The sequence below is a fragment of the Ursus maritimus genome, unplaced genomic scaffold, assembly GCF_017311325.1.
Source record: "Ursus maritimus isolate PB19 unplaced genomic scaffold, ASM1731132v1 scaffold_10, whole genome shotgun sequence".
Lineage (NCBI taxonomy): Eukaryota > Metazoa > Chordata > Mammalia > Carnivora > Ursidae > Ursus > Ursus maritimus.
The window spans coordinates 29210679-29224206 of record NW_024423344.1 but is presented as its reverse complement, the minus strand read 5'-3'; the positions used below and the strand labels follow the sequence as shown (position 1 = coordinate 29224206).

General features: G+C 35.3%; 1 protein-coding gene across 2 annotated transcripts in view; it reads left to right on the top strand.

The window, feature by feature from the left end:
• The window catches only part of NAA16 (N-alpha-acetyltransferase 16, NatA auxiliary subunit), a 62192-nt gene extending 55277 nt beyond the window's left edge, over positions 1-6915 (top strand). For both annotated transcript variants that reach the window (XM_040623212.1, XM_040623210.1), the window contains 5 exons: positions 458-566; positions 993-1091; positions 1442-1585; positions 4196-4293; positions 5520-6915. In XM_040623212.1, the coding sequence (XP_040479146.1) occupies positions 458-566; positions 993-1091; positions 1442-1585; positions 4196-4293; positions 5520-5717 (648 nt within the window). In that variant the 3' untranslated portion in view covers positions 5718-6915. The remainder of the gene's footprint in view (positions 1-457; positions 567-992; positions 1092-1441; positions 1586-4195; positions 4294-5519) is intronic.
• The last annotated feature ends 6613 nt before the right edge of the window (positions 6916-13528 follow it).

Below are 13528 nucleotides of genomic sequence, written 5' to 3'. Positions count from 1 at the left end.
AAAGTTTCTGTAGCTATTTAGGGATCAGATTTAGGGAAATACTTAACTTTCAGGTTTATTTACTGTGGAATCTAGTACAAGGATTTTAAATTGGTCATTTTTCCAGTTACATGATGCAGTTGTATTTGCCTCCTTATTTGAAGTGTTTCAAGAATAAGGGCAGTCAGTATTTGGTCTCCCATCTCCTTAAGTCTATGGAATAACTTCCTGGACTTTTTGGAGTTTTATGAGATTATATTGAGTTTATAATCAGAAAAAACAATAGAGCTATTTCCATTTTGAAATTATTGACTATTTTGAATTTGCTTACAGATGATAGTTTTAAAATGTTTTCTTATTTGGTCATATAAAGAGAACTGTAAATTACTTTAGATATGTATTAATTTGAGGTTTGGGGGAAATTTAACTTGTGTAGCTGTTTTTAAATGTAGTAATTTTCCTTTCTGTTTCAAAATAGATAGAAAATCCATTAGAAGAAGCTGTCAAGTTCCTTATACCTCTAAAGAACCTTGTTGCTGATAACATTGACACTCATCTATTAGCATTTGAAATATATTTTAGAAAAGGTAATAATTTGAATTCAGTTGTTAATCCTTATATTCGGTATAATCTTTATCAGTTGAATCGGTTTTCTTTTCGTTTGTTAGAGTTCTGTTTCAGCCTTCCATAAAGGCTCCCAATCCCTTTTTCCTTTGCTGCTCAAAACTTGACAGGGCAATCAGTTAGAGTATTATGATCAAACCCAATTTGAGAATAGTTTGAACAGTCACACAAATTGTTTATCTGAAGCATTCAATTCTACATCATTTCAAGCTTTTCTTTAAAAAATAAAAGTTGTCTTTGATAGCCAAAGTCAGCTTTGAATTTTGCTCATGAATGTTACAGGAAAGGTAACATTTTGTTACTGGAATTTAAGTGAGGCTAGAATAAAGTGACTAAAATAACATACATAAATATTGATGCTGTTACCTTTATGTTTTTTTATGACACAGGGAAGTTCCTGTTAATGCTGCAGTCTGTCAAACGAGCTTTTGCCATCAACAGTAATCACCCATGGTTACATGAATGTTTAATTAAATTTTCTAAATCTGGTAAGTATAAAAAAGGTAATATTAACGTAAAAGCATATATGACAGGTCAATAGTCTTCAGACATACCAGAATATGACTGTCTTCAGCAGTCAAAATCTTAAAGAGATTTGCAATAATATAAAGCAAAAAAAGGATAATATTTATGGTACATCTATAAATTAAACATGCTAGCAGAGGTATGCTAGAAATTAGTGCATTTTTAAGCTCGAATGTATTTATATTCCAAAGGAGCAGTATTTTACTATGTAAGATGTATCAAGCTTAATAATAAATATAAATGTATTTCAGTTGATTTTGTTTCATGGGACAGATTTAAAAAATTTTAAATTCCAAATGTTTTGTTTTTATAGTGTCTAATCATAGTAATCTTCCAGACATTGTGAGCAAAGTTCTATCTCAAGAAATGCAGAAAATATTTGTCAACAAGGATTTGGAAAGTTTTAATGAGGATTTTCTCAAACACAATGCTACCTCTCTTCAGCATCTGCTTTCAGGTCAGTGTGTGACTCCCAGGGTTAAACATTTATGGAAAAGGTAGGAATGTGATGAAAATAAAAGTTTGGAAAGATATTCAGCCTTTCAAATTATCATAGAAAAAGAAATGAACACAATACCATTTTTGATCTTTCAAATTAAGAAAGGGTTTTTTTGTTTGTTTGGAAAAAGGAGATGAAAGTGTGGTAAAGACATGGTGACTAAGCACGCTTGTATTTTGCTGCTGGAAGTGTAAAACTGGCCGAGCCATGTAGGAAAGCAGTCTGTCATCCTTAGTAAGAGCTTCACATCCGGGCATCTGGGTGGCTCTTGGTTGAGTGTCTGACTCCTGGTTTTGGCTCAGGTTATGATCTCAGGGTCCTGGATTGAGTCCGACGCAGGGCTCTGCGCTGAGGGGAATCTGCTGCAGATTCTTTCCTCCACTCTCTCATGTGCATGCATTCTCTCTCTCTCTCTCTCTCTAATAAATAAAATAAATCTTAAAAAAAAAAGAAAGAGCTTCATTTATCTGTGATTTTTTGCTGTGGTCATACTTTTAGAAATAATTTTAAAGAGTTAATCCAAAGCAGAGATAGAGCTTTAACTATAAAGATATTACCTGAAATACTGTGTGTGAGTGTGGGAAAAAGAATGGAAACAAATTTCATGTATGTCTAATAAGAGGGGAAATAGTATTTGGTTTGTAATGAAATGGAAAACCAGGCAGTCCTATAAAGTGATGTTTATTCAAAAAATTTGTAATGACGGGTAAATAATTTTGTAATACGTACACAGAATTAACATACAACATAATCTCAACTATGTAAAAAAAAAAACAAACAAACCAAAAACACCTACATGGGATAAAGGCTGAAAAGAAATACATATGGAAACTTTAGTGGTTGCCTTCACATTTTGGGTTTATGAGTGATTTATTTTTTTCTTGTATTTTTACTACTTTGCGTATTTTGTATTTTGAGGATTTATTTATGTCCTGCCTGTTATAGGAAGGATTTTAGGCAGTTTATACAAATTCATAAAATGACAAAATGGCATGGATGGATAAGATGCTAAACTGAACAAAAGATTGTGGAAAATGAATTGGGGACAAAGTGAAGTACATAATATAAAACTATGCTCCTACAGTAAGCCATATATTTAAATATTTCAACCTAAGTTTTCTTGTTCTGAAGGGAAACTTCTTGATTCTGAGGTCTATGGAGAAAAATTAATTCCTATGAAAAATTACAACTTCTTGGTAGTAAGGACAGATAAGAATTTCTCTTCCAAGAATACAGGATAATGAAAGAAAACATTTCTTTATTGTTATTATGGGAAATGCCTTCCCAAATATATGAAATTCTAAGGAAAAGGTAATTTTTGCTACATAAAAATAAAAACACCGTAAGTAGAGCATGTGACTCTTGATCTCAGGGTTGTGAGTTTGAGCCCCATGTTGGGGGAAGAGATTACTTAATAAATAAAAATTAAAAAGAGATTACATAATAAATAAAAATTAAAAAAAGAAAGTCAAAAGGCCAATTGGAAAAAAATATTTACAGATATGCAACTGATAAAAAGCTAATAATATATGTAAAGCATAAACTAACAATAAACTATATAAATTGATAAAAGCCCAATAGAAAAATGAGCATAGAATATGGACCAGGAGATAGAGGTTATTAATTGAATGAATACCTGTTATCTCCATTGTGAAAGGGAAGGCTTCACAGGTGAATTCTACCAAATATTTAAAGAGGAGTTAATACCTATTCTTCTCAAACTATTTCCAAAAATAGAAGAGGAAGAAAAACTTCCAAATTCATTCTATGAGGTCAGTATTACCCTGATACCAAAACCAGATAAAGACAGTACAAAAAGAGAACTACAGGCCAATATCCCTGATGAATATAGATGCAAAAATCCTCAACAAAATAGTAGCAAACTGAATTCAATAATACATTAAAAAATTGTTCACTGTGATCAAGGGGGATTTCTTCCTGGGTTGCAAGGGTGGTTCAATATTTGCAAATCAATTGGTGTGAAACATGGCATCAATGAGAGAGAAAGGGTAAACACCATATGATCATTTTAGTGGATGCAGAAAAAAATTACATAGGAATAGGGATAAAAAAATTTTTTAAATTACGTATTTTCTTTGTGAACATGCAAGCATTTTCCTTTTGTCCCTCTGCCACACTTATCTGTGGCAGTAATTTGTTCCTTAGTTGTTTTATTTGAGGGTATCAAATTTAAAAAATGATTTTAGCTGAAATATTGAATGATGCTACAGGGTAGCGCATATTTATATTTTGAGTTTCAGCATTTCTAGGGGGAGGGGCAGTTGTTAAATCTGGTCTCCTTGTAAGTGCTTGACAACCATCTCTTTGTGACAGAAGAAACCCTGATTTGTAGTATTTTGCCATAATGTAAACACTCCCATTGTGGCCCCAGTCTGTCAATAGGATGTCACTGAATTGGGAGTTGGGCTTCCAAGTCCTGGTAGGAGCCAGCTCCAACCCACTGCTGATTAAACATTTGGAACCCTAATTTAAGTCATTGGTCGATGTCAATCAAATCAATTTTAAGATCTAGGAGTTCACTCATTTTGTAGTGTCTTGGTATTTCAGGTGCTAAAATGATGTATTTTCTGGACAAGTCAAGGCAAGAGAAAGCAATTGCTATTGCCACTAGATTGGATGAAACTATAAAAGATAAAAATGTAAAGGTAAGGTTTTTCAGACTGATTTGTGCGAATTTTTGGATACTGAGTGCTCTGACAAAACACGTGTCTTTACAGCATAATTCTCGAGTGGACCTTCAGAGTTCTGTCTGGATTTGGATCTCAGTTCTGCTGGTTATGGTCTGTGTCACACACATTAGGCAGATGGGGATGAAAATACAGGCGTACCTGGGAGATACTGTGGGTTCGGCTCCAGACCACTGCTGATAAAGTGAATAGCACAACAAAGTCCAGTGAATTTTTTGGTTTCCAGTGCACATAAATGTTATGTTTATACTATACTGTAGTCCGTTAAGTGTGCAGTAGTGTTATGTGTAAAAAAACAATCCATATACCTTAATTTAAAAAATAGTTTATTACTAAAAAATGCCAGCTATCATCTGAGGTTTCAGCGAGTTGTAATCACTGATGACAGATCATCATAACAAATATAATAATAGCGAATAAGTTTGAAATATTTGCAAGAACTACCAAAATATGACACAGGGACACAAAGTGAGCAAATGCTGTTGGGAAAATGGTGCCAGTAGACTTGCTCGACACAGGGTTGCCATAAGCCCCAATTTATAAGAAACACAGTATCTGCAAAGCGCAATAGAGTGAGGCGCAGTAACACGGGGTATGTCTGTACCACTTACCTTACCTGCTTGGTGGAAGGGTTGACTGACTGAAACACTACACTGCGAAGGGCTTAGCCCCTGCCTAACGCATGGTAAGCCCTCAGTAAATGGGAACTATTGTGGTTAATAAAGGACATTTTCGTATTAGTGATCAGTTTCAGAGAGTCACTCTGTCAAGTATTAGAATTTTACTTTTTTAAGACTTTGCAGAATTGATGTCTAAAATGTTCCTGTTTTAAACTGAGGGTTGTTGGAGGGGAGGTGGGTGGAGGTTGGGGTTACTGGGTGATGGGGCCTTGGGGAGGGCACGTGATATGATGAGCACTGGGTGTTGTGTGGAGCTGATGAATCACTGAACTCTACTATGAAACTAATAATACACTACATGTTAACTAATTGAATTTAAATTAAAAAAATAAAAATAATAAAATGTTCCTGTTTTGAGGTGTGTACTTTCTGCGGGTAGCAAGAAGTTATTTTACACCGAGGCCTTGCCAGTTTTCTTTTCCTCGATGCATCTTTTGATTATTACAATGATTAGTAACCAACCTTTTTTCCTAAAAATTATTTTATTCTCACCTTTTTTGATAGACTTTACTAAAGGTTTCCGAGGCACTGCTTGATGGCAGCTTTGGGCACTGTAATTCCCAGTATGAAGAATACAGGGTGGCCTGTCATAACCTGCTTCCTTTCACTTCCGCTTTCCTGCCTGGTGTGAATGAGGTGGACAGTCACAGTGTGGCACTCAACCATACAGCTAACTATGAAGTCTTGGCAAACGAAATTTGAAATCCCATAGAAAGTTGACTCCTGTAAGACTCAGAGCTGAATTCCGGTCAGGGTTTCCTTTTCAGGGTGTATTTTAATATAGGCGTGAAATGAAATAATTGGATAGAATTTTTAAATGGAGTATTCTGTAAACTTATTTTGTCCTTTATCTGACTCTGCCAATTTACATAAACATCTGTTAAAAATTACTTGTTTATACTTGTACAGTTTTCTTAAACTTTCAGATTATCAGCATTGTGATGGGTGCTGTCACTTCTGTATCATGAATATAATTTCTTATTAAGCTAAGTTGTATACAGCTCCACTGTATTATTTTCTTTACATCCTGGTTTCAGAATCTGTGTTTTGATCTGTTATTGGTTTGTTGTATTATTGTTTATTTGCTTAATTTTTAATTAAAGCACATCAGTTTTAAAGTGTAAACTGTATGTTAAAAACAATATGAAACTATTTTTTGGCAGACATAGAGGTTTATTTTAAAATTTATTTCAGTTTGCCCTTTTTTCCACCTTAATTTTTTAATGATTTACCATTTCCTTTTTAATATCCATGAAAATGGGTACTTTCTATTGAGTAAGGGTACTCCAGTTTTACGTAGATGATTCAGAATGTGGGGATTGGTTTGCCTCTTCATCATGGAAATTCACTGGTAAATTTGTTGCATATCCCTAGATCAGTCTTTTAAAGACCCATGGGTAAGAATTCTGCTATCTTGACTAAATTGCTTTGCGTTTTAACAAGTAGTTTATATCTAAGTGGTGTGCTTCAAGGGAGAGTAATAGGGAAGAATACAGATTATAAGGAAACATTCTTACTCTTAAAGCCATGCATTGACTATTAAATTCATTTTTGTATCAGCAAAATGAGAATTTAAACTATTGTTAGTTTAACTAATAAAACATTGTTGAGCAATATTTTTGGGGGGAGTATAGGTTTTTGTTTTATCTTGTGCAGAAAACAGTAATGGAATCATTCAGTATATTTCTTTGAGAACTGTGTAAATATGTCTAATATTAATACTTCCCTTTAAGGCAAATATGAATTCAAAAAGGGAGATTTTATCTAGAGAAGCCATTCTAATTAAAATGGTTTTCCTTCACTCTAAGCTATTTAGATTCATAATTGTTGAGGAAAAAAAACTCACTGTAAAATAATGCCATCCTATATAATGCTGTAATAAATTATTTTGTACACAGTTGCTTATTTGTATTTGTGTTATTTCACCTAAAATATTTTTGCAATATGTTATTTCTTTGAAGGAATAAAAAATCGTCTTAATTCTTACAAGTTCATAAAAAAGAAAGTTGGTTATTAAAAAATAAACACCTACCAATTAATGCTGGTGCCACAGCAGCTTGACTTCGTTTTAGTGTTTGAATAATTGTAGAACTTGGCAGTCTTTATCGCGAAGTGATCCTGGCAAACGTGTAATTGATTATGTTACTTTCAGCAAGATGCCACTTGCATAAATGATTCCCATTAATCATAATGTGGAAATCATGCTGGCAGCAGCAGTCTTTTTTTATTTTTATTTTTTTCAGAGGCAGTCTTTTAAAAAGTATATCATTGGGATCATTTAAAAGTTTCTGAGAGTTATAGGGTAGATACACTTGAAATGTGAGGAGTTGGGTTCAAGGTCTGGAAGGCAGGACAAAGGGTGAAATCCAGTAGTGTCTGAGTCAGTGTATAGAGGTGGTATCTCTTCTCCCTACTCCCATCCCACCTTGAGTATAAATATCATATAAACCTGGGATAGGGGCAGGGATCCTTTTTAGTTAAGAGAGGCAGGGGTGTGTCATGTTCCCCCACCTCATACCTCCACCCTGCCTCCAACCTTGGCAGAGGCCCTTTACATTTCCTTTAGAGAGGCATCTGAGAACCTTGGTACTTAGAGAAATCTCTAGTCTCAAGAGAAAAGTGAGAAGTCCTTTGTCCTGGGTAATCCTGCCAAGGTTATCAGAACAGATAGGAAAAGAAAAGATACAAAGCAGAGTCTGGTAATTTAAGAATTTGGCTTTGGGTTTCTTGTGATTTCTTTCTTGAGGAACTGAATGAATTTAGTGAGCAAATCCTAGAGGGTAAAGAACCATAATTGAGTGTGTATTGTGTACCTATTATGTTTCAGACACTATTCTAGGTATGACATACACAGTAGTGAACAAAATCAAGTCCTGTTCTCATGGAGTTTATATTCTAGTGGGGAGGAGAAAGAAACAAATACAGGATATAATATTTGGTAGTGATAATTACCATGAAGAAAAAACAGGCATGGTGTGAAGATAGAGAGTAGTGTTGATGATAGTGGAAGTTTAGAATATCAGAGAAAGAGAATAGTCTTAAAGTTTACAGAGAAAAAGAGTAGGTTATTCTCAAAGGAAAGAGAATCAGATTTACCAAAAGCATCATTGAATAGAAGAAGGCGGGTTTTTTCCCCAATATTGAAGAATGATACCTTTGAGTTTAAAATTTTGTATCCAACCAAATTAGCCTAGAATGTGATAGTATTTAAAGATATCTTTGAGTGGGGCACGTGGGTGGCTCAGTCCGTTAAGAGTCGGACTCGATTTTGGCTCAGGTCATGATCTCAGGTCATGAGAGCAAGTCCGGAGTGGGGCTCCTTGGTGAGCATGGAGCCTACTAAAGATTCTCTCTCTCCCTCTGCCCGGCCCCCCAACCCACTCATGTGCATGCACACTCTATAAATACAATAAATAAAAAAGGAGCTCCTGAGTGGCTCCTGGGATCAAGCCCCAAGTCAGGCTCTGTGCTCAGCGGGGAGTTTGCTTCAGGATTCTCCCTTTCCCTCTGCCCTGCCCCCCAATAAATGAATAAATCTTTTTTTTTTTAAATTGAAGTAACTTAGTTTATCTAGTGAGAGGCAGAAAGGAATAAAGAAAGATTATAGTAAACGGAAAATAAGGTGGCAGAAATTTGAATGTAGCACTGATTACAAATAAATATAAATGGGTTAAATAACCAATTAGAAGATTCTGATTGTATTAATCATTTACAAGAGACATTTAGAAAAATTGAAATAAAAGGATGGAAATAGATAATAGCAGGCTAATATGAACCAGAATAACGTAGAATAATAGTCCAAATAAAATAGAATTTAATGCAAAATATGGCAAAGAGACATTATTACAGTTGATCCTTGAATAACATGGGTTTGAACTGCATGGGTCTGCTTATACATTGATTTTTTTTTCTTGATAAATACAGTATAGTACTGTAAATATTTAATTTATGATTTTCTTAATATTTTCTCTAGCTAGCTTTATTATAGAAATACAATGTATGATACATATAACGTACAAAATATGTGTTAATCAGCTGTTTATGTTCTTGGTAAGGCTTCTGGTCAACAGTAGGCTATTAGTAGTTTTTGGAGAGTCAGAAGTTATACGGTTTTTTTCAGGATTTTCAGCCATGCATGGGGACAATTCCCCCAACCCCTGCATTGTTTAAGGATCAACTGTACTTTGGTTAAAAAAACATTTTTAATGCTAAAAATTAAACTGTAAAAAATTAATGGTAAAAATGTTTATGGTGATGAGTGTTAATTAGACATTGTGATTATATATATATATATAAAATCATATTGTACACCTGAGACTAATATATGTCAATTATATCTCAATTAAAAAAACACAAAGTATCTATTACTGACTTATATGCACTTAACATACCCTTAAGCAAAAGCAGAAAACTAGAGAGAGAAATAGAAATATCAACTATTATAGTTGGAGTTTTTAATACACATGTCTTCCACTCAAAAACTGAAGCAGACAAAAGAAAAGCAGGGAGCAGTTATTGAAGATAAATCGTATAATTTCCTAAGCTATTATGTATATAAAACTGTATATCAAGTAGAATGATTGAGAATGGCTTACTGTTTTTAAGTAGGATGGACTAAGAAGGCATTTCTACTGAAATGATGTTCGAATGGCTTTGCAGATCAGATATTTGAGTGAAGAGCATTCCGGAAGGACTAGAAAGGGTCCATCCGGGTCTTGAGGTAAGAATTGTTAATAGATGTCTGATTGGCAGTGTGTCTCCCAAGTTCTTTAATATGTTATAGAATAAAAACATTTGGACAGTGCAGATTTAAGCAACTATGAAACTTAGTATAAGAGTTATAACAGGTTTCAGCGCCTAGTGACTCCTGTCCTAAGAAACTGTTAGTGAACTCTGATATGTTTTTATCTGTGAAATAATTTCTGCTTATATAGTCTCAGTAATAGATTTGGTTCTCAACTGTTTATTAAAGAAAATTGTCTTAATCACTGGCAGTGTGCCTATTTAACCCTACCTACCTCATTCCCCTGCATGTGTATCTATTAGTTCTAGAACACAAATTTTTGTTTAAATTTTGGCTGTATGTTGGGATTTGGCACTTCCGGATAACTGTTGTTATCTTCAAGTTGCTAAAGTGTCTTCATAGCACCTGCGTTTGATCGTGTGTTGCCTTTGGCTCTTGGGAACCTCTGAAACCACAGCCGTATGGTCAGTACACCCCACAGCTGATTTAAGCCTGGCTGGAGTTCTTCTAATTGTCAAAGACTAGGACTGCCTTTGAAAGGAATCCTGTCTGGGCCGTCGCTGAATTCTGAAAGCCTGAAAGCCTATCCCCCTCACCTTCACCCGGCAGATCCACCAGGGATCTGTTGGGACTAATACTTTTGGCAGATCTGTGGCCAGTCTCTTCGTGACCACTTAAGGCATAAGCCCCTCTGGCTTGTTCTCTCCCATGCTCTCATCCCCATCTGTTTTCTTGTCCTCAGCCAAGCTTCCCTTATGTCTCTTCCTTGTATTCTTTGCAACTTATCCTAATCTGAAAATATTCCACTCCATGGTCACCACAGTTCTATCCATCCTCAGTTTCTTCTCTCAACATTTCCCCTTTATCTTTTGACCTTAACTGAAAACTTTGAGCTCTCCATTAAGCAGCCGTTTCAAGTGGGGGCTGTTTATTTTCTCACCATGTATTTGGAGAGAGGGGGTTCACATTATCTTCACTCACAATTCCTTCTGCCCATTACTCTTCTACTATTGCACAGAAACCTATGTTTCTTTGAGATGACTGTCACGGAGCTGATTTATCCTAGACCCCTGCTTATTGCTGTCATTTGTACACCTCTCTGACTCACAGATTTTCTCTTCTCTCCAATCATGCTGAACTTCTGGGTGGTTTTAGCATCTCTTTGATACACGACACCGGCCTCTCAGTTCCTTGATCCCCTTTACTTCAGTGATTTTCATCTTCATTCTAGTCAAACTAACCAGTCCCCTGGCCACATACCCTCCTTGTCATGGGTAGAAACTTTCACTTCTAAAATAGCTTACACAAGTCACGCTAACTGCGATCTCCTGTTCTTTTCAACCCGTTCACTTGGTTACTCCTTCCATAGCTGTCTCACCTCATTGCAACCTCCCGTGGCTTCTCCTGAATAGCTTTTCCCACCCATCTCTCTCTGCTTTATAGGTCCATCAGTTCAAAACTCTTGTCAACAGCTGTCCCATTCCATTTTTCCTCTATCCCACAGGCCAAGAAAAAATCCCAACCTTCGTTGAATTCAACTTGTTCAGCCACCCCAAGGCTGCTAACAAGGATCATCCGATTTCATAGACTGATGCCAGTAGATTAGTGGGCTCCAGGCTCACAGAGCTCCTTCTTGGTTTCCCAGTATACTGTCTCTTAGCCACTTAAAAAATTCTCCACTCACTCTCAGGTGTGGTAGGTGGACCGTGTGATAGCCCCTCCCCCTGCCCAAAGATGGCCATGTCCTAAACCTTGAAACCTGGGAATATGTTGCTTTCTATGGTAAAAGGACTCCATAGGTGTGATTAAAGATCTTGAGATGGGAAGATAATTCTGGATTACTAGAGTGGGCCCTCAATGTAGTCACGAGGGTCCTTTATCTTCCCATCATCTATCCACATATTTTAAGGAATTGGTCCATTTCATCTAGTTTATTAGGTTTGTGGGCGTAGAGTTGTTCATAGTATTCCTTATTATCCTTTTCATGTCCATGGAAACAGTAGTGATGGCCTCTCTTTTATTTCTGTTAGCAACATTCTGTCTTCTCTCTTTCTTGGTCAGCCAGCTTAGAAGTTTATCAATTTATTGATTTTTTTTTTGAAGAACTACCTTTTGGTTTCATTGATTGATTTCCTATTTTCAATGACATTGATTTCTGCTCAAATTTTTATTATGTCTTGTTTTTGGTTTTTTTCTTACTTTGGATTTTTTTTTTTTTGCTCTTTTTCTAGTTTTCTCAGAAGCTTAGATTATTGCTTTGGATCTTTCTTCTCTAATATATGCATAGAGTGCTATAAATTTCATTCTAAGCACTGCTTTGCTGCATCCCACAAACTTGAATAAATTGTATTTTCATTTAGCTCAAAATACTTTAAAATTTCTCTTGATACTTCCTCTTTGACTCATGTGTTATTTAGAAGTGCCTTGTTAATCTCCAAATACTTGGAGATTGTTCAACTATCTTTCTATTATTGATTTCTAATTTTATTCCATTGTAGTCTGAGAGCATGTTTGTGTGAATTCCATTTTTTAATATTTATTAAAGTGTGTTTTATCACCCAGAATGTGGTTTGTCTCAGTGAATATTCCACGTCAGCTTGAGAAGAACGTATAGTCTCCCGTTGCTGGATGAAGTAATCTATAAATGTCACATCCAGCAGACTGGTGATGCTGTTGGATTCAACTATATCCTGATTTTCTGGCTGCTGTATCTGACAATTACTGATGGAAGGGCGTTGAAATCTCCAACTATAATTGTGGATTTGTCTCTTTCTCCTTGTAGTTCTATAGTTCTTGCTTCTGTATATTGATGCTCTGTTGTTAGGCACATACACAATTAAGGATTGTTATATCTTCTTAGAGAATTCACCCCTTTATCATTATGTGATGTTTCCTTTATCCCTGCTAATTTTTCTTGTTGTGAAGTCTGTTTTGTCTGAAATTAATGTAGCTACTCCACCTTTTTTTTAAAAATTAATGTTAGCATGGTATATCTTTCTCCATCTCTTAACTTTTAATCTATCTGTGTCTTCACATTTAAAGTGGATTTCTTATACACAGCCTATAATAAGGTCTTGTTTTTTAAAATCCATTCTGATAGTTTGTTTTTAATTGGTATGTTTAGGCCATTCACATTTCAAGTGATTATTAATGTAGTTGGATTATTATGTATCATATCTGTAACTTTCCATTGCCATTGTTCTTTGTTTTAAGAATTTTCCAAAATTAATGACCGACAACTAACCAACAGATCCAGGAAGCTCAGAGAATACTAATTCAGATAAATAACAAAAAACTACACTTAACCAAACTATATTCAAACTGCAGAAAATAAAAGACAAAGAGAAAATCTTACAAAAAATCAGAGAAAAGCAAACCCCATTTTATCTTGAAAACAACAAGGATAAAAATTACATCAGACATTCCTTTAGAAACCATGCAAGCAGAGGAGAATGGAGTAAAATATTTAAAGTTTTGGGGTACCTGGGTGGCTCAGTCGGTTAAGCGTCTGCCTTTGGCTCAGGTCATGATCGCAGGGTCCTGGGATAGAGTCTCACATTGGGCTTTCTGCTCAGTGGGGAGCCTGCTTCTCCCTCTCCTGCCTGCCTCTCTCTCTCTCTCTCTCTCTCTCTCTATTTCTCTGTCAAATAAATAAATAAAATCTTTTTTAAAAAAAGAAAAGAAATATTTAAAGTGTTGAAAGAAAAAACCCACCAGCCAAGAATTCTGTATGCAATAAAATTATCCTTCAAAGGTGGAGGAGAAATAA